Genomic DNA, 22,062 nt, shown 5'->3' on the forward strand with positions numbered 1-22,062 from the left:
TATAAAAAGTTTCCAACAAGTGCATAACAAGAGAAGGATTAGTGAGGACAAATGTAGTCCTTTACCATCAGAAGCTGGAGAATTTATAATGGTAGAGCAATTAAACGAGTACTTTGGTTCTGCCTTCATGGAACTTCCCAGTAAAGCTAAGGAAGCAAGAGTCTAATGAAATGAAGAAATTAAAAGAATAAGAATTGGGGCATTGAGTATAAGAGTTGGGATGTTATGTTGCAGTTGTACAAGATGTTGGTGAGACCGGACTTGCAGTATTGTGTACAGTTTTGGTCACCCTCGTATAGGAAAAACATCATTATGTTGGAAAGTGTGCAAAGAAGACTTATGAGAATGTTGCCAGGGCTTAAGGGCCTGAGTTGTAGGGATAGGTTGGGCAAGCTAGGACTTTATTCGGAGCACAAGAGACTGAGAGGTGACCTTTTAGGGGTGTATAAAATCATGAAGGGCATAGATAGGGTGAATGTACAGTCTTTTTCCCAGGGGAGGGGAACCAAAAACTAGAGTGTAATTTAAGGCGAAGTGGGGGGGGGGGGGGGAGATTTAAAAGGGACCTGAGGGGCAACTTCTTCAAGAAGAGGGTGGTGCATACATGGAATGAGCTGTGAGAGAAAGTAGTTGAAGCAGTACAGTGATGACATTTGGTTAAGTATATGGATAGAAAAGGTTTAGAGGGACACAGTCCAAACGCTAGCAAATAGAACTAGTTTAGGTGGGCACTTTGGTTGACATGGACGAATTGGGCTGAAAGGCCTGTTTCTGTGCTGTATTACTCTGACTCCAAGTAAATAAGCAGTACTGGAGAGATTAATGGGATTGGGAGCAATATATCCTTGGGGCTTGATGATCTGCATCCCAGAGTACTGAAAAGGTAGCCATGGCTTTGGTGGATACTTTGGTTGTCATCTTGCAAAATTCTGTGGATTATGGGACTGTTCCTGTAACTTGGAGGGTGGCAAATAAAGCCCCATTAATTAGTAAAGAAAGAAAAAACATGGAACTTTAAACCAGTTATCCCAACATAAGTTGTAAGGGAAAATGCTATTGCAGGCACTTAGGAAATGTTGAGGGGATTGGACAAAGTCAATATGGATTTATGGAAGGGAAATTGTGTTTAACAAACCAACTGGAACTCTTTGAGGATGCAGCTGGTAGAATAGAAAAAGGAGATTCAGTGTGTTTGGATTTTCAGAAGGCCTTTGATAAAATGGGTCTTTCTCAGGGTGGCAGGTAGTGACTATTGGGGTACTGCAGAGATCAGTGCTTGTACCTCACCATTTCACAATATGTTTGAATGATATGGAAGAGGGAACCAAATGAGCCACTAAATTTACAGATGACACAAAATTGGGTAGGGTTGTAAGGAGGATGCAAAGAATCTTCAAGGCGATTTAGATGAGTGAGCAGGCACATCCTAAGCAGATGTTGTATAATATGGATAAATGTGGTTAGGTAGGAAATGGAAGGAAAAACATCAAATATATATTATTTAAATGGAAAGAGCTTGGGAGATATTGATGTATTGCTAAATAGTGGGTGTAGCCTGCAGTTAAAAAGGCAGATGGTATGTTGGCTTTTATTGCAAGAGGTTTTGATCGCAGGGTCAGTGATGTCTTACTACACTTGTACAAGGCCTTGGTGAGATCACTCCTGGAGTATAGAATGCAGTTTTGGTCTCCTTAAGAAAGGAAATACTGGTAGATAGAGCTAGTGCAACAAAGCTTCACTAGAGTGATTCCTGGAATGGCAGGACTTATGAAGAGAGAATGAGTTGACTAGGTCTGCATTCTCCAATATTTAAGGAATTGAGAGCAGGTCTCGATTAAATGTGCAAAGTTCCAAGAAGGCTTGACAGACTGAACGTAGGGAGGATATTACCCCTGGCTGGGGTGTCTAGAACCGGGGGGGGTCACAGTGTCAAGATATGATATAAGACGTAGAGGACTGAGATGAGGAGACATTTCTTCACTTGGATCCTGTGGCATTCTCTATCACTGAAGTCAGGAAATTAATTTATTAAATATATTTAAAAAGGGAGATGAATTGTAGGCAGAAAAAGCATATGGAGAGAGCAGGATTATAGTTTGAAAAAGAGGATTAGTCGTTATATTGAGTGGAGGAGTAGACTTGATGGTCCCAATAGCCCACTCCAACTCCTCTTTCTCTTCATTTCTACGCATCTTGAGGAAATTGATCATTTGATTAAAAAAAAATTGCCCTTTACATTTGGTTTTTATTCTCATTTCACTATATTTGCCCATTTTTGATATTGGTTTGTCATTTAGCTCTCCAAACCAATGCTATGATCCAGCATCATAGAGACATCTGTGACCTGACAAAAATCTGTCAGTCTAAGATTTGAAATTAATAATTGACCTGGCCATCAACTGTCTGTGGAAGAGAATTCCAAATTCTGTCAACCTTTTACAAATAAAATTGTTAAGCTGCCAATTTCCAGGAAATCCAACCCTCGTTTGTGTAATCTCTCCTTGTAATTTAGCCCTTGTAGTCCTGGTATCATTCTGATAAGCATTCCCTTAAACTCCATTTATCCTTCCTAGATGTGGTATCCAAACTCTGTGAGATTTGATCAGGGCTTCTGGAAGATTATAAGTTTATGGAACAGAATTTATGTGGTGTTTAGAATTCTTGAAAATCAAGTTTTAAAATTTCAAGGTATTTGCTAGTCATTTTAGTTTAAAAGTTGGCTGACTTTGTAGGGGGAATAATCACTAATTACTGGTATAATTCCAAAGGTTAAAGCTGTAATATTTTATTAGTTTTACTTTTATAGTTTGCTTACTCATTAAAGTAAATATATCCTTATCATACAATCTTTCATACTAGCATTTTCAGGAAGGTGACATGTATCTTATTTATATGGCCCCCTAAACTTTTAGGACTTTGGAAGTAATTCTTGTTATCTTGTCGTAGAAAAGCATTATTCCATCAGACCACAATTTTTATCCTATTCAGCAACACCCTCTAACAATTGCCAGGCCATGTCTAAGCATAACTTTATTCACAAGTATTTTCACTGAGATATTTCGTCAGTTTGCATTTTGAAATGTGAAGTATCCAAAAATATCTGAGGGTTAAAATGAACCAGGTCTTCTGTGAGGTTATGGTGTCAAAAAGCATCAAAAGAACAATGTATGATTTTTGTGAACTGTCCATATTGCTGCTGGTAACCATTATTATCTTCCTTTTAAGTATTTAATTTCACAGATTTTTATTTTTTTTGTTTAGATTAATTTGTTTAATCTTGATCTCAAAGGCCAGTGAGGAAATCTTTGCTCTGGGAATCTGAATACCTTTTATCAAAATGACCTGGTTTCTCATGAAAATTCATGGAGGTGCTTGTGACCTCAGTAAACACACATCCTCAAAATTCTCAATATCTCCTACATGCATTCTATCCTGCATGAAGCTTAACTCACCAAGTTCCTTATCTTAGTGATGCACAATCACTCATCATCTTCAGTACATTACATTTAGTCTGCCCATGAGCTTGCCTGCCCTTCACCAGCAGCCTCCAGCAGATATTTGCCCTTTGTTTTGCACATTTCTTTGATTTTTGCTTTTCGAAGCATCTTTCATTTCCTTTGCCCAGCCCTTAGTGACATCTTTGATTTTATTCTTTGGAACACCTTTCTAAAACACTGGTCTCTTTGTCACACTTGCCTTTTGAATTTTATTTTTCTCACTCGTGCTTGATATTTCTCTTGGTCTAGCTCGTTACCCCTGTGTCACTCCTTTCTTTCACCCAGTCCATTCACTCATTTTCCCTCCCATTATAATTACATATTCCCTCTTCTTCATTTTTGTTCCTCTTCTACCCCTCCGTTCATACTCTCCACTCTCTCTTCCACTCTCCTTTTCTCTCTTTCTTTTAAAGTGCACCAGTCAACCAAACATTCCATCAAATCTCTTTCCCTCTGTTCCAGCCTTGACATCTGTCTTTTTTCCTTTCAATGAAATGTCTTGCAATGTCTGTTTACATTTAAAAACAAAACATAACGATTGTTGATTAAATCTCAATGCTATTTTTGTCCACAATATTCATATTTATTTCCTCGTGCTGCCTCTTCCATGTACTCTCATTACACACATTGCATCTAACCATTGATTAGAAATTTGACTGAGATCTTGTGTATTAATGTGCATTTACAAGTATTGAATATTTAGCACTAGAGATCTCATGTCAATGCATGCTTTATACCAGATAAATTGCCACTGTTTAGATATTTGTGAAGTACTAATTGACCATTTTAGAAGATGGGTCAACATATTTTCATTTACATTTAAGTTTTTAGCACTTCACTATCAATATCATAACCATTTATCTGGTACTGGTCACAGTCACTGGCCTCTGGATGGGTCATGACAAGTTTGGCATCTAACTGTTGAGTTCTAACATGATCCCTATCATGAATCATTAAAGAATTTTCAATTCACAATATTACTCCCTTCAATTTTTGAGACACTTGGAGGGACTTTGTGCAGCAGTATTAATTCATAATCTTGCCATAAAATACACGGTTTCATGTGTATCCATGGCAGACATTTAAAACAAAAAGCATGCTGTCTATACTGCCACCTGCTGATTCATCTCCTATTAACCACCTAACCATCTGTGAACTTGCTGCATCCTTAGTTTTTGTTTTGAAGCTTCCTTCATTCCCTCTTGTGGTCTGTTTATGGAATTGTGTCACTATTATGTCTTGGAGTTTTCAACAGTGAGACACACTTTAAGTGACAAATCACAAAGTTGGAAATTAAAAGATGCCAGGCATTCTTTTCTTAAACAAAATAATAATGAAGTGGAATCTATCCCAGACATTTGCTGTTTGCCATCTAGATAGAGAATGCCATTGATTGAGACCTGCAAACGGAAGATTTGCTCTTTATTTTGGTCAATACTGCCAAAAGGCCGTGAAAGAATAATGTCCTTCAGCATTAGACATTTCTATCCTGGGAAAAGCATTCTGGCTGTCTAACCTATCTATGCATCCCATAATCTTATAAATTTCTATCAGGAGTCCCCTTAGCCTCCAATGCTCCAGTGAAAACAATCCAAGTTTGTTCATAGCCTCTTCTTGTAGCTAATATCCTCTAACCCAGGCAGCATTCTGGTAAACCTCTTCTTCACCCTCTCCAAAGCCTCCACATCCTTCCTACGATGGAGCAACCAGAACTGCACACAATACTCCAAATGCAGCCTAACCAAAGTTTATACGAGAGCATCATGAATCCCTGACTCTTGGACTCTACATGGTCTGTTGTGGGTCCTACCATTAACTGTATACATTCCCCTTACATTTGACCTCCCAAAGTGCGACACCTCACACTTGCCCAGATTAAACTCCACCTGCCGTCTCTCTGCCCATAACTGTAACTGATCTATAACCTGCTGTATCCTTTGGTGACCTTCTTCATTGTTTGCAACTCCACCAATTTTTGTGTCATCTGGAAACTTACTAACCAACCCATTTACATTTTTATCCAAGTGATTTTATTTATATAGATAGAGATATATAAAAAAAATAAAATGCATACATACATTCATACATATGTAGAGGTCCCAGCACTGATCACTGTGGAATGCCACTGGTCATGGACCTCCAGTCAGAATAACACCCTTGCACCACTACCCTCTGTTCTTCAAGAGACCCAACACCATTTCCTTCTTGATGTCAAAGTGTCCTAGCATATTAGAAAACCCCACACTGATCTCGCTACTCTCCATGTCCTTCTCCTTAGTAAATACCGATGCAAAGTTCTCGTTTAATACTTAGCTGACATCCTCTCACTTCGAGCCTCCTTTATCCTTGAGTGGGCCATCCTCCCCCTAGTCACCCTTTTGTTTTTAATGTACATTTTTAAAAAAATGCCTTGGTATTCTCTTTAATCTTACTTGCCAATGACATTTCATGCCCCCTTTTGGCTCTCCTCATTCCTTGCTTGAGTTCTTTCTAGCTTTCTTTATATTCCTCCAAGGCCTTGTCCAATTTCAGCTTCTTAAGCCTTACATATGTTTCCTTTTTCTTTCTGACTAAATTTACAACCTCTCTCATCATTCAAGTTTCTCTTACCATCTTTGTCCTTCCTCCTTACTGGAATATGCCTGTCCTGAACTCTGGCCAGTTGGTCTTTAAATGACTCCCACATGTCAGATGTGGACTTGCCCAACAACAGCTGCTCCCACTTTACTCTCCCAAGCTCCTGCCTAATTATGCTGTAATTTGCCTTGCCCCAATTGAATAATTTCCCCCAGGTCCAGATTTGTTCTCATTCATAACTACATTCATTTTCAACTCAGCTCATCCAAAACCTTGCTGCCTTTATACTATTCCTTGAGTGTCCCAGGGCTCCAGTGCTTCAGATTTAAACCTTGTGTTTAAATTACAGTAATGATTTTTCTTTCACCATCAATGTGACTTTCTTCAGCACAAGAAGAACTTCTAACAACTCTGTATTCCTCCACATTTATTTCCTTGTGTATTCCCAACTGAATTTGCCAAACTCTGTTGCCAAGAGTTCAGCCATCCCGCATTTTCTACAAAACAAAGGAGGAGGCCAACGTGGTCACAGGGAAAATGTGTAAACTCCACACACAGCAGCTGTGGTCAGGGCTGAAGCCCAGGTTGCTGGAGGTAGAGGCAGCAACTCCATTCTCACATGTACATTCTTGCATTCTCTTCATAATTCTTTGCCTCATAGCCTCCCTTTCTTCCAGTACAATACTACTAAAAACTCATTTTTTTGACCAAACATCTTGGGCACTTCTCTTAACCTTCAATCATTTGACTCAGTGCGTTAGTCCGTTATGCATCTGTGAAATGCTTTGGAGGAGAAGGAAAAAATACTGAAAAGTAAAATTTGAAAGGAGAAGCAATGTGGTTAAAATCGTGGAGATAAACCTTGCCATTTTGTCAGGTTATATTTCTAAATTGGGTGCATTTTCATAACAAGGTTCATGTCTCCTTTTCTTTCTAGGTGTAGATAATATTGCTGATGTGTACCTCGAGGGAAAGGACCAGCTGGGTGGTTGGTTTCAATCCTCTCTGCTTACCAGTGTAGCAGTGCATAAACAGGTTCCATTTAGGTTAGTATTTCGTAGCAGTAAATATACCCTGTGAGTTGAAATGTTTTATATTTTTACTTTCTTTCTCTGAATGCTGCCTTCTAGACACAGTAGATCTTGAATTTTCAGATTATTTTGATAATTTTCTCGATTATGCCAAACCTAAATAAGCTCTCACCATGAGTTTAGACCATAGAAATAAGACGAGCAAAAAACTGCAGATGCTGGGAATCTGAACTAAAAATAAAAAATGTGGTAAATACTCAGCAGGTCAGGCAGCATCTAAGACACAATCAATGTTTCAGGATGATATTGTTACTGAAGGAGTTAATGGTTAACTTTCTTTCCACAGATGCTTCTTGACCTGCTGAGTGTTTTCAATAATTTTGTTTTTCTTTTAGAAATAAGACTGTTTCCTTTGTTCTATAGACCTCAAGGCAGATAATAATTATTGCCTTCCAGATGGTTGCCTGTTGTTCACCTAAAGGTGCCCCAACAGAATAAATGCATATGCTTTTTTGAAAAATTATTTTCTCCTATTCATTAACCCAGCTTTGTTGGTAATTTCCGTTACTGAGAACTTGATTCTGTACTACTTTAGAATAAATTGTCCCATTAAATTTGATAAGTTGTGGCTGAAATTCAAAATGGGATGACTAGCATTTTTACTAGAGCTACCAAACTGCAATTCCTCCAGTTTTTCTTTGAATATCCTGCACCCGCTTCACTTGCCTTTCAGACAATAGCAGGCTACTCATTATTCCTCCTTGCTGGCTAAATTTTTTTTTGCCCACAGCTGGGCTAGGTATAGAGTTTTGTACAAATTTAAAGCACTTCAAAGGTCTTAAGAAACTTGGTTGCAAGTTGCGGAAGAAATATAAAGGAATAGTTTTTTAATTTTTTGTTGTTAGAAAACTGATTATCCATGGATTTACCCTCAATGAAACTGGTGAGAAGATGTCCAAATCGTTGGGAAATGTGGTGGATCCTGATATTGTTATTAATGGAGGGCAGGTAAGCTAATCTTTTGTCACTTCCCACTTTTTTTTCAAAAAAGAACTCTTTTTAAACTCTTACTGATACCATGTGCAATTCATTTGTAAAGATGAATAGGATGAAAATGTCTTGGTATGACTGCATTGGATTTTATACTTGGATTTTATAATCATCCTGCTCACTTGAGCCAGACATGATGCATTGATAGTAGTTTTCTTTAGTGTCAAGGTAGCATAGAACATATAGAACAGTACAGTACAGCACAAGAACAGGCCCTTCAGCCCATGATGAATTAGTCGTCCATGATGCCTGTTTAAACTAATCCCATCTGCCTGCAACATGGTCTATATCCCTCCATTCCCTGTGTTCATGTGCCCGTTTAAATGTTACTATCATATCTGTTGCCACCACCTCCCCTGGCAGCATGTTTAAGGCACCTATGTGTTTACGCTCTGTGTGAACAAAAACTTCTCCTTTAAACTTTCCTTCTCTCACCGTAAGGTTGTGCCCTCTAATATTTGACATTTCCAACCCGGGAAAAGGATTCATAATTTTATACACTTCTATCAGGTTGCATCTCAGCCTCTGACGCTCCAGAGAAAACAATCCAAGTTTGTCCAAACTCTCCTTGTAGCTAGAGAAACAAAGGACTGCAAATGATGGAATCTAGATGAAAAACACAATGATGCTGGAGGAACTCAGCAGGCCAGGCAGCATCTGTGGAGAAAAGCAGACAGGGTCCAAACCCGAAATGTTGACTGCCTGCTTTTCTCCACAGATGCTGCCTGGCCTGCTGAGTTCCTCCAGCATCATAGTGTTTTTCATCTCTCTTTATAGCTAATACTCTTTAATCCAGGCAACATCCTGGTGAACCTCTTCTGCACTTCTCCAAATCCTCCATATTCTACCAATAATGCGACAACTAAAACTGCACACAATACTCCAAATATAGCCAAACCAAAGTTTTACATCACCGCAATGGGACTTGCCAACTTCTATACTCAATATCCTAATCAATGAAAGAAAGTATACTGCATGCTGCCTTTACCACCCTATCCACTTGCGCTGCCACTTTCAGGGAGCTATGGACTTGCACCCCAAGATCCCTCTCTACATCAATTCTCCTAAGGGCCCTGCCATTTACTGTACATGTTCCCCTAAAATTTGACCTTCCAGAGCACAACATCTTACATTTGCCTGGACTAAACTCCATCTGCCCTTATTTCCAACTGGTTTATATACTACTGTATCCTTTGACAACCTTCCTCACTTCACAATTCAGCCAATTTTTGTGTCGTCTGCAAACTTACCAATCAGCCCACCTTCATTTTTGTCCAAATCATGTAAGAGGTAAGATATCTTGATTAGTCACGTGGACATCAAAACACACAGTGAAATGCATCTTGTTGTGTGGAGTGTTCTGGGGGTAACCCACAAGTGTCACCATGCTTCCGGCGCCAACATAGCATGCCCACAACTTCCTAACCCGTACATCTTTGGAACGTGGGAGGAAACCGGAGCACCCGGAGGAAACCCACGCAGACATTGGGAGTCCCAGTACTGATCCCTGCGGAATACCACTGGTCACAGACTTCCAGTCAGAATAACACCAATACACCCATCCACCACAACCCTCTGTCTTCTATGGCCAAGTAAATTTAGAATCCAATCTACAAAGTCACAGTGGATCCCATGTGCTTTAGTCTTCTGGATCAGCCTACCATGAGGTACATTGTCAAATGCTTCACTAAAGTCCATGTAGACAACATCCAATGTCTTGCCCTCATCAATCATCTTTGTCACCTCCTCAAAAAAAATCAAGTTTATAAGTCATGCTCTCCCCCACACAAAGCCAAGCTGACTATTCCTAATAAGCCCATGCCTCTCCAGATGAGAGTAGATCATATCCCTAAGAATCTTCTCCAGTAGTTTCCCTACTATTGATGCAAGGCTCACTGGTCTATAATTTGCTGATTCAGCTGAGCATTCATTGGTTGCAATGATGCAAAGGAATATATGGTTGTAAAGAATTAGGCATGGAATGCCGTAGGGTTTTCCTTAATCCTACTTGCCAAGGCCTTCTCATGTCCCAGGATAAGCTGGGTTTGTTTTCCCTGGAGCAAAGGAAACTTTTAAGGGGGTTGATTGACCTGATATATATAATATTGTGAGAGGCATAGACAGAATATATTTCCCATGGTAGGGGTATCAAAAACAAGAGGGCATAGATTTAAGGTGAGAGGAAGGAGTTTTAAGGGGAATTGAGGGAAGACTTTACATAAACAGTGGTTGATATCTGGAACTTGCTCGAGGAGATGGTGGAGTCAGATACAATCGTCATATTTAAGAGACATTTAGACAGGCACTTAAATAGGCAACACATAGAAGGATACAGACCTAATGCAGGCAGATAGGATTAGTGCAGATGGTCAAGAATGTCAGTATGGACATGATGGGCCAAATCGCCTGTTTCTGTGCTGTATGGCTCTGGCTCTATTTAAAACGTGGTGCAAACCATAACATTACATTTAAGAGTGCGGTAAACAGTAATTACGGATTAGTGATATATTTTAAAAGCTTACTTTTGTCTTGTGCAACAAAGTGCTACATTTTCATGGTATTTTATAGATGGAACACATTTTAGGCTGTAAAGTTCTGAAGTATTAGTAGTACTTAAGATGTTTATTTTATTATAGGATCTAACCCAGGACCCACCCTATGGAGCAGATATACTTCGGTGGTGGGTGGCAGAATCCAATGTTTTTACAGAGGTGTTAATTGGACAGAATATTTTGCAAGCAGCAAGAGATGATGTCTTTAAGGTGAGAATCACAAAAAAATGAACTTTGTTCTTTTCCTGTTAGTTATATATGATAAACTCCCATTGGTGAATACAGATATGTTCCATTAATATTTTATCGCCTGGTTTTCATAGAGAAAAAAATCAGGCAATAAAATTCAAGTACTATTCAGCTGTTTCAACATATTTTCAGTTTACTCATTGGTATGATAGGTTGAAGCATTATCAGTTGTTTCTTGGAGTTTTAGATGCAGTTCAGGCTTTGTTATGCATGGTTTACAATTGTAATATGCAGGAGGCCTTTGCAAAATTGTAAAAATGGACTGTCAACAGATTGCTGTTGTACACTCGAAACAAAACAATGCTGAAGACACTCTACAGATCAAGTAGCGTCAAGTTTTGGGTCAATGGGTCAATCAGAAGTGGAAACATGAGACGATAACCATGTTTTAGAGGCGAGAGAACAAGGGGAATTTCTGAGAGGCTCCTTCCTGTCGTCAGCCTAACAATTTAAAAAAAAATACACAGCAAATGGAACAAATGATACAGAGACAATTTGAAACATCATTAATCGGAACAGGAGGGAACAGCCACATCTGAAATAAAGTAGGGATTTCACCAGAAATTGTTAAGCTTGTTAGAATAAAACTTTGATCATCCAGAAAATGTGTGGCTTCATTGGTGCTTGACCTAGCAGATTTTCCCAATGTTACTCCCATAATTAGTCCAACAAACTTTTAATTCTTTTTTTAAGATTTACACAGTAGTAAATTGAATTTCCAGTGAACCCACTGACCTTAAAGGAAGCATTGGAAATGGGGCCCCAGTGAGCTTAAAAGGGGCACTGGAAACGGGGCTGCAGTGAGCCAGGTGCAGAACATAGAACATGTAATATAGAACAGTAGAGCACAGAACAAGCCCTTTGACCCATGATGTCTGTGCCAACCATGATGCCAAACTACCTTCCTGCACATGATCTATATCTCTCCGTACCCTACCTGTTCATGTGCCTGTCTAAATGCTGCTTTGCTATTGTATCTGCTTCCACCACTTCCCCTGGCAATGTGTTCCAGCACCTACCACTCTGTGTAAACACTGTCTGCCCACATTTCCAATTGGTCCATATCCTGTTGAATTCTTTGAGATTCCTCACTATCCACAATTCCCAATTTTTCTGTCGTCTGCAAACTTACTAATCAGCCCACTTAGATTTTCATACACATCCTTTATAAATATATACACACACATATATATCTCAGGATTCCCAAACTATTGGGTAATGAATTATGACGATTTTAAGGCATTAAGTCAGGAAGGTAGCAGCATGTCTCATTATAAGATGAGGTGCTGTTCCATGTACTTGTGCTGGGCACTTTTTGGAGCAATTTTGGAAATGGACTGCAAAGAGGTCAGTGTAGGAGTGGGACAAAGACATTGTACCTCATCAGCCAGTCAGAGTGCAGTCCGCCAGAGATTTTAAATGTGGATGTTCATCTATTAAAGAATATTAAGAACAAAGAAAGCTGTTTTGGTAAGTTAACAAGTGTCATTGCTTATATTTCAAAACAAAACACTATAAACAAAGCAAATGATGGGTATTTTGAAAAATTTCATTCCTATTAGTTAATCTAGGAACAAGCTCAGGATTATACTGAGAATCAACTAAGAATTTTTTTTAAATAGCATTAATAAAATTTAATGCTTCATGTATGGCTAATAAAGCAATAGTAATTGCAAAATTACATCAACACACAAGGAAAACAAACTGAGTACAGCAAGAAAAAAGTAGAGTAATGAAATTGGTTAATTTGAGGAGTTGCCATCTGAGCCAGGAACTGAAATGTAAGTGGCTTGCTGTACTTTAATACAAGTCATTGTATGATTTTTGCCATGATTTAGTAACTAATGCAATCTTTTATCTTTTAAATAAAATTAGTGCAGAAGAGGATGGAATTTTGCTGGTGAACTAGGAAACCATCTAAATTATCTCTACCATCTTTTTCAAATTGAGCTTCTTTCCAAAGTGCCTGTTTCTGTCAAGTTCAGATAAACTATTTATAAACTTCACTTTTTTGATTGAGATTTAGTGTAAGAATAGAATTTTTAAAATATTAATAAATTCCAGATTTTGAAAACGAGAAGTACAAAATCAATGGTGACAGTATCCAAAGAGATAACAAGTTAGGTTGTTGCTTTGAAATGTTGACTCTGTTTCTCTTTTCACAGATGCTGCCTGACATGCAAAGTATTTACAGCATTTTATGCTTTATATTTCAGATTTCTAGCATCTCCGTTCTTTTGCTTTTTGAAATAAGTTAGCATTTTGGCTGTTTGCCAGTCTGTCCCAAAACAATGTCTACTCTTTAGTAGACTTCATGGAATTCTGGTAGATCCTTCCACTGTGGAAGAAAGGCATCTCTTGATATTCTAGTTAATGAGAATGATTATTCAACTGTTTCACATTGATTTAAACTGAGTGAACATCATGCTAAGGAAGACAGCTTACCTAGGCCTGATATAAAATTGTGCACTTTGCCCATTTACTTCCTGGCATTTATGTATTTTCTTTCACATCCTGAAGGCATCCCAACACACATCACACAGAATGGTTTACCTTCAAGTAATGATACAAAAGCAAAATACTGCTGGAAATCCAACATAAAAAAACTGCAAACACTAGAAATAATCGGCAGGTTATGTATTTTCAGACAGTGAAATAGAGTTAACATTTCAGATCAATGTTCCCTCAATGATAATGAGTGATTTGAGTATTTCCAGCATTTTCTACTTTTATTCACCTTTTAGCATTTACTCGTGTTTTTTTTGAGAATAAGTTTTTTTTAACATGTGCATTAATACTAAAAGCAAATATGTGGTTGAAAATGTTTTGGGTGGGGGGGGGGGTTAATCAAATCTTGGAAGCCCCATTTGAGCTATCTTTAATTACTTCACATTCTGGTGCATTATTTGGAAATTGCTTGAATATTGCACCAATGGACTTTTTCATTTATGATGTGAACCAGAACAAATGTTATTCCTAGTTATCATTTTGAAGTTGCAGTGATTTTGGAAGTATGTACTGTATCTTAATTGAGATTCGTGTGAAACCTGCTATCCCATGAGCAGATTACGGCTGAGACACACAAAATTCTGCAGATGCTGGAAACTGGAGCAATACACACAAAATGCAGAAGCCCTTTTCCTTTCCAGTCCTGATGAAGGGTCTTGACCTGAAACATCAACTGTTTATTTCCCCCCATAGATGCTGCCTGACCTGCTGAGTTCCTCCAGCATTTTGAGCAGATTAAGGCTCTTAGTTTGTGGTAAAGTCTGTACAGCTTTGTTGCCCGGTGAAGAGAAATTTGGGATGATGCTCAAAAATATGATTAATTTATCTGGTCTCTTCCTTCAGTTGCGGAATACATTACGATTTATGCTAGGGAACCTTTATAATTTCAATCCTGAGACTGATGGAGTTTCAAATGAACAAATGCTCTTAGTGGATCAGTATATGCTTCATCTCCTTCAAGATTACGGCATCAAGGTAACAGCATCAGAAATATTTATCATTATTAAATAATTGGATAACATTTTTCAGACCTTCCTTTCTTTAGCAGAAATGTACCCATTGTGGAAAGTTTTAAACAATTTATCTTGAATGTCACAAAAATTGCAGTGAACCATTGCAAATCATAGTGATAATATTAATAAAATAAATGATTGCAATGATACTGAAACTGGAATGAAAACACTCTCAAAACATGTTTGGGAACAGGTTAAAACTGTTTGTGTCAGGTACTGATTATATGTGAATCATTGATTTAATTATCAACACCCTGACTCCACTGTCAAGAACAGTCCAACAGAAATGGTGATTGTAGCAGCAAACTTACCCAGAAGTGAATATGAAATGCATGTATGTTTCATGTGTGCCAACACCATGTGCAAATCAACTTTTCTTTCTCGATCCACCAGGCACATACTTGAGAGAAAGCATTTGGATTGGATTCTAATTAAGCAATGTGATTTAAAGTTATCGGAGCTCTAATGAGCGAAAGAGTTCACATCTTGGATCTGTTAAGTTAAATTCCCAAGCATAAGAACTTAAGCAGACCAGAAGAATTATATCTGTCAGTGGTGGAATTCATTTTATGTTCTAGCTTTCTTTTACTACTTTTTGTTTACTTAGCTGAAATCAGTGTGTTTCGCTATAGTTTTGACCATGTAATTGATTATAATAAAATCTTTTTCAGGTTACAGAGGCTTACACAGAGTATGATTTTGGAAAGGTTATTCGCCTTATGCAAGCATTTATTAACAGAGAACTTTCAAACTTCTACTTCAGTATCATCAAAGATCGGTTTGTATAATATTTACCATCTGGAATACATGCACTTCACTTGTAAATCTGTGCAAAAGCCATTGTTCAGTAAATATTTCAAATTGTCTCCAAGTCAAGCAGAACAATGAAAGCAAATACAATTACACTCTCATAACAGCCTTTTAGGAGTGAATTCCTGGATGTTCAGCCAGAAAAAATCAATGAACGATGATTTATATCTCCATTTCAGTAATGATGTGTGACTTTTTCTTTAACCTTCCTTGGTGGTGAACTTACAGGTAACAGAGGTCCTACTCAATTGCTGCAGTTTATCCCATATATCACCCTGCAACCACAGTGCATTATTGATGGATATTGAGTCTGATGTCAGGGCAACCGGTCAAGCTGCTTTGTCCTGGATGGTTGGGCTTCCTGAGTGTTCTTTGATCACAATCTTGACTTGAACCTTTAAGTAGCCACAGGGTGAGCTGCTCAGTGTAAATACTCAGCTTCTGTCTTGTCCTATACAGGTTTGGTGTCTAGTCTCTGGTAATCTCTGAAATGTTGATTATGGAACAGCTCTGCAGTGCTGACTTGCTGAAAGTTAGGGGAGATGGCTGGGTTCCTGTTCAGTATATGGCATTCAAGTTACTTGTTGGTCTTCACCGGAGCTTGTGTGGAACACTAACCTGTGTTACGGACTAGGTTACTATTGGTGAATGTCCCTTTAAGATAGAGCATAGTGGTGTGTGTGGTGTGGTTACGACAACAGAAGATAAAGGACGTAATGACGTTTTCGAAGCAGTCAGTCAGAGGGGGAGAGAGGGGGAGGGGGAGAGAGAGAGAGGGACACCAGCCTGCTAGTCTCTATCGATGGATGAAAAACAGTAACTGTGCCTGTCACTACAATCCACGTATGGATTTTTGGAGTAATCCAGTGGAGTCCACTTTGTCGTTAACCTGTAGAGGGAAACAGGTATTTGTGTGAACGGCCACATCCTGGATGCCTTTCGGGGTGGCAGATACTTCGGAACAAAGCAGTGGAGTTCACTTTGTTGTTGACCTGTAGAAGGAAACAGGTATTGGTGTGGATGGCCACGATTCGATTACCTTTCGGGGTGAGGAAGATGCAGTGGAGTGGTCACTGCTGAGTAAACACTGAGGTGTTGTATGAGTTCCAAAGTGGAACATTTGGATTTCGTAATTACCCTCTATTTTCTCTCTGTTTTGTCTTCAGTCAACAGTGGTTGTTGACGAAGCTGTTGCTCATGTTTCACCTTACGGCTTGCTGAACTGAACCTTGAAAACTATTCCTGGACTTGGAGTTTGGGAATTTGCCACACACACACTTTGAGTTTAGTTTTTGGGGTTAATGTTTAAGATTTAACATTTTTACTTCTAACATTCTTACTTTTATTTTTCTTATTATCTAAAGTAGTTTTAAGCACTTATACATGACATGGAGTGTTTCTTTTGTTGCTGGTTCGTAACAAAATCCATTCTCTCTCTCTCCCACTCCTCCTCTGATTGACCGCTTCAAAAACGTCATTACGTCCTTTATCTTCTGTTGTCGTAACCACACCACACACCACTATGCTCTATCTTAAAGGGACATTCACCAATAGTAACCTAGTCCGTAACACCTGTCATAGGGTGGCATAAGCTACTCTATTAATAAAGGAGTAATGGGTGGAGCTGATAATGAATTTTGTATATCACCCGGAGTTTCTTGTTTAAGTAATGTTTTATTAAAATTGCAGATTGTACTGTGAAGATGAAAAACATCCCAAGCGTCGATCATGTCAGACAGTGTTAAATGAAGCATTAGATGTAATCACACGTTCTGTAGCCCCAATTTTGCCTCACCTTGCAGAGGAAATATTCCAGCATCAATCAAACACAAAAGGTAAACATCTTCTTTATCATTGTTGAAATCAATTTTATTTTGCACTTAGTAATATTGAATGATTTTTGGTGATTCCTAATACTCTGAATGCTTACCTGGAATGAGATTAACAAGCCTTAATAATTTTTTGGTTATTTTTAGAGCCTTTGAGTGTGTTTCGCACTGGCTGGATAAAGACCAGTTCTGTTTGGAAGAAGCCAGGTATAGTGGAAGCTATTGAAGGTGCTTGTGCAATGAGAGATAGCTTCTTGAGCTCTATCCCTGGCAAAAATACATTAGAATATGATGTAACCATTATCATCGAGCCCTGTCTACTGCTAGAGTTGATGGAGGTAATTCCATCCTAATTTTAAAAATCTTGTGATAACTAGTGTATATTTTAAACAGCCTTTTTAATTAAAATGAGAAGAGAAATTGGTTGTTGTTGTTTTCTATTGTTGAGTGAAACAACCACTTTTGAATTGGCTCTCATTTATAACTTGGTACAGGTGGCTGTTAGTCTCTCAAGGTGGGTATATGTACAACTGTACCTATAGTGATGGGCAGAGAAACATCCTAGTCATTTTAACCTGTACCAATAATATAATACACAACTACAATGCATTTGGATAGATTTTGAACCCCATTCAGAATGTTAATATTCAAATGGTTGCACTATCAGTTGAATTGGGGGTGGGGAGCATTGTTGCAAATGAAGCAGCAATAATAGAAATGTTATGTTGGAGTATAGCTCATTATTTCACAGATCTAGATTTTGATCCTAGTTTCCCTCCCAAGAGAGCTCCTGCTTAAATGTGTGGCACTGTATAAATTTACCTGTTTCCTGTCCCCAGCAATTACAGAATGAGAAAACATCCAGTACTTCAGAATTGAATGAATTAATGATGGCATCAAGCACGACATTACTTACAAGTGTTCCTCGTGACTTGCCTGCAGATATGGATCTAATTGAAGGAAAATTTGTAATCAATTTGGAAGGTAAAGCAGCTTTATACTCTCACCGTTTTCAGTAATAGGGCATGTTTTCTGAAGCTTAAATGTTCTGTCTATGTTATTAGATTAGTTGAAAAATATTGGTTAGGAATAATGATCGGAAAGATTAGAAGAGTTTAACATCAAAAATTGTTGTGATACCAAGGTATAAAATAAGCTGCAAGTTTCCCTTCTAAAAGATCTTTTTCATGTATGAGTTATTCAACTCATTCATGCATTGGAATGAGCTGTCAAAAGTAGTGGTTGAGGCGGGCCTGCCCTTGTTGTTTGGAAGTTATTGCAGGGAAGTGGAGTATGTAATTTGTATGCCAGGAGAGGAAAATTTCTAAACAGTGGAAGAAATGCCATTTAGTTAAGTACATGGCTAGGGGATGTTTGGAGGGCTATGGGCCAAACACAGGCTGATGGGACTAGCTCGATGGGTAACAGTCGGCATGGACGAGTTGGGCCAAAGGGGCTGTTTCCATGCTGTACGACTCTACTTTGAAATTGCTGTTCACAATGGAGTATTCTCACAACTGGACTATTGCTATTTTAATTAATATTGAAGCAGCTTAATTTAGAAACATAAGCATAGAATTGGTTTTGTATTGTAGCTCAAATTTTATCTTTGGCTTTGTTCATTTTCTTTGACTAGCACGAGGGTGAGGTAATTAAGGAGTTACAACTACAGCAACAGCTCACTAACACTTGCATTTAAAGTTGCATTGATCTGTAATGAAATTTATTTCATTGCCTACCTCCCACACAAAACTGTAGCTCAGTTTGTATTGGCTGATGCTTGTGGTGGAAATTTAGTTCTTTTAAACAATGCACTACTGATTTTCATTTACAACTTAAACAATTATGGAAATTTGGTGTTTGATAAAGAAAATTGAATGCAAGACTATTTGAATTATAATTTGATTGAGAAGGAAAAACAATGTCATTGCCATTAACACAGCCTTGAAAGAATCAGTCAGTCTTTGGGATTGTGAAACTGTAAAATAATTTTTGTTAAAGCATTCCTGTTTTAATAACTGCACACTAATTTTGTGGCATTTTATCATTTGGGTCATGAGCTCAAAGTCCAATGCCTTGAAAATTTCATCATATAACAAATAAGGAGGAAAAACTTCACTGAATAAAATGATCAACTTTTGAATTTCAAAACCAATTTCACACTTTGAAGTACAAAAATGTTTTTAAATTATTGTATGTAACCTTAAATCCTTTCTTTTTTGTACATCTAGTTTTAACTAGTTATCAAACCATATTCGATCATACTGGCCTATTGTCCAACACAGTAATGGGAATCTGGGCTAAAAGTCTTTCTGTGCCATAATGATAAAATGAGTTGTTGAAATGACAAAATAAATGGTGATTGAAGGCAGAGGGGGAGGGCATGCCTACTCAAATGCTTTATGATTAATTTTCAAAAAGTGAGTTTTCCTCCTACAGGAAGAACAGTTCTGAAAGAAAAGAATGTGTTGCAATGCTGTCATTGAAAATTTAATTATTTTTCAATTCCTTGACAGGTGGTGACATTATCGAGGAATCACCATATGTTGTAATTGTTCAACCAGCTGCCAAAGAGAAATGTCCTCGTTGTAAAAAATACACATCAGATTCAACACTAACTCCCTGCACTCGTTGTTTGGAAGCCATTGCGGGGAAGTGGAGCATGTAATTTGTATGCCAGGAGAGGACAATTTCTAAGCATTGGAAGAAATGGGTACTTGTGGACTAATATGTAATCTAAAGCTATTGTTCAGAGGAAATCCTCATCTCCCCACCCTCCAATATTTGAAAGTGAACCTATGAATAACTCTTCATTTGGATATTTTGAATTCGGAGGACTTCAAGAGGAATATTAAAGATCTTTGTGGTCCAAAAATATTGTTGGTCAGCATTGCAAGAGTATGAAAGTGACTCCTGAACAGATGGAGAGTAGAAAGTTTGGCTGTTCTGTCATACATTTATGCCTATTAATTTGGATTTTGATTATAGTTCACAGCAGTAAGCAAATGTCATTGCATCTACTGTTATACACAGTGAAGAACGATCCATGTGAGTAGTTGATCAAGTATTTCTAGTTTCAATTGTAATATCAGATGAGGTTAAAGTTTATGATATTTTTGCTTTTTTAATATAACATGCTCAAAGCATGTTATAATCATGGCAGATGTCTCTATTACAAAAAAAATTACAATGTGACCCATAAGTAAAATAGGGTTCTAGTAATGTTTCTATTGTACTTGTCATGCTGCAGGTTATGAGGAAATTGAGTTTCAATTAAAAATAACTTCTTTTGGATTAAAGAAACAATGACAATTTTTTTTAAAGCAATTAGTGTTTACACAGCAATTTTAATAAGCTGACTGGTAGCAAATTTTAAGGTTTGTTTAATTTGGCACTGATACAGAAAAAATTGGCCATAGCCCAGCTGTCAGTTATTTGTGAGAGTTCTGTATGCTCTTGCCTCCCATTGGTGGAAGGGTTGATGTCCAAGAATGTATTCCAACTTGGTTCTTGTACAACCGATTTGTGTAAATATATTGGTTTGAAAAATATACTAAATCATATGAAAAAGACACTATTCCTCCAGCTCACTTCTGCCATTTTGGTATTAGAAATGTGAAACAATAATGGGAGTTGATGACTGATCAATGAATTCAGAATCTACTAATTGATTATCTAGAAGAGAAAGACAGACTTGTCAGAGCCAAACATGTTACATTTTTCATTTGTTCTCTTTCCAGTTAATAGCCTGAAGGGAATTCATAATTGTTACATTAATGAATTTACCATATGTATCTTTCTCAAAAGGCAACTGTTCAAGTTAACTTGCAGTTTTGAATTTGTTAGTTAGTGGTAATATCCTATAGTTCTACTCCTTAGGACAAGGTGAAATCACTGCCCGTGGTTTATTATTGAATTCCTTTAGAATCACAACACAACCTTTTCAGTTGAGAACTTACCCAATTTACAAAACTTTACCGTTATCCAATGTGCTAATCCTAATTGGAGTTTCATGCTCAAGTGCACAACTTGTTTCTTTTGGGAAAACAGTAAGAACTTTCTAGTTGTGATTTAACTAAATGAACTGGCAGGGACAACTGGATGGTGTAAAACTCTGGTCTTATTGTCAGAGAATATAGTTCCTTAGTATAGCTGCCAATTCAGCAAAAAGCAGCTTTTTTTTGAAACAGGTACTGAATTTTTCTGCAAAAAGGTACGTAAAGTTGATATTCATTACCCATACTAAATTATCAGTCTGAAATTTAAAAGGTATAATTTGTAATACAATTTCAGAGAGAATTGCAGAGTTAGGTGTTGCATAATCAGTGTAGAGAGACTCAGTATGGAATTCAATTGTTTTAGCTAACCAGCCTTTTCAGGTGGTTAAATATTGCAAAATGATTTTTTTTTTGTCCATCTTCAACAGTGGAGATTTAAAACTATAGATTTATGGCTTGGTACAGATATCCGGAAAGACCACATGCTATTCTATTCGTTCCCGACATACCTGTGACATTAACTCAGTTTTTCTCTGAACAGTTGGGTATTTCCAGCAATGGCAGTATTCTGCATCTCACGGTTCCAGCATTCTGTCTGTCCTCCATCATTTCACACTACTACAATTTGCATCAGTTGATCCCCACTCCTCCCCATTCTCTTTAACATTGTTACATATTGCTGTAGTTTTTCTCTCCATTTACCATATTTAATAGAATTTCACTACTTGCATTTTTGCAGCAGATGTAGTAAATCAACCAGACTCATCAAATTTACCCTCCATTGTGTCAATTCACTGCAATTTTGGTGGAACAATTTAATATTTTCAAAGCAAAGCAACTTAGCATGGGTATAAGTTTTTATTTAGAGGAATAATTTATAATCAGAGGTGGTCTGTCTACTGCTTAATGTGGAAATATCTCACCACACCCTGATCACTCAACATAGAA

The 22,062-nt window shown here is 37.7% G+C and overlaps 1 protein-coding gene across 1 annotated transcript in view; it reads left to right on the forward strand.

The window, feature by feature from the left end:
- iars2 (isoleucyl-tRNA synthetase 2, mitochondrial) overlaps positions 1-21,959 on the forward strand; it is a 69,779-nt gene extending 47,820 nt beyond the window's left edge. The window contains 9 exon segments of the mRNA XM_052010959.1: positions 7,012-7,120; positions 8,011-8,113; positions 10,792-10,917; positions 14,308-14,439; positions 15,149-15,255; positions 16,977-17,122; positions 17,264-17,454; positions 17,956-18,100; positions 19,633-21,959. Of these exon segments, the coding sequence (XP_051866919.1) occupies positions 7,012-7,120; positions 8,011-8,113; positions 10,792-10,917; positions 14,308-14,439; positions 15,149-15,255; positions 16,977-17,122; positions 17,264-17,454; positions 17,956-18,100; positions 19,633-19,784 (1,211 nt within the window). The 3' untranslated portion in view covers positions 19,785-21,959.
- The last annotated feature ends 103 nt before the right edge of the window (positions 21,960-22,062 follow it).

The sequence above is a fragment of the Pristis pectinata genome, chromosome 3 (assembly GCF_009764475.1).
Source record: "Pristis pectinata isolate sPriPec2 chromosome 3, sPriPec2.1.pri, whole genome shotgun sequence".
In the NCBI taxonomy this organism is placed as follows: domain Eukaryota; kingdom Metazoa; phylum Chordata; class Chondrichthyes; order Rhinopristiformes; family Pristidae; genus Pristis; species Pristis pectinata.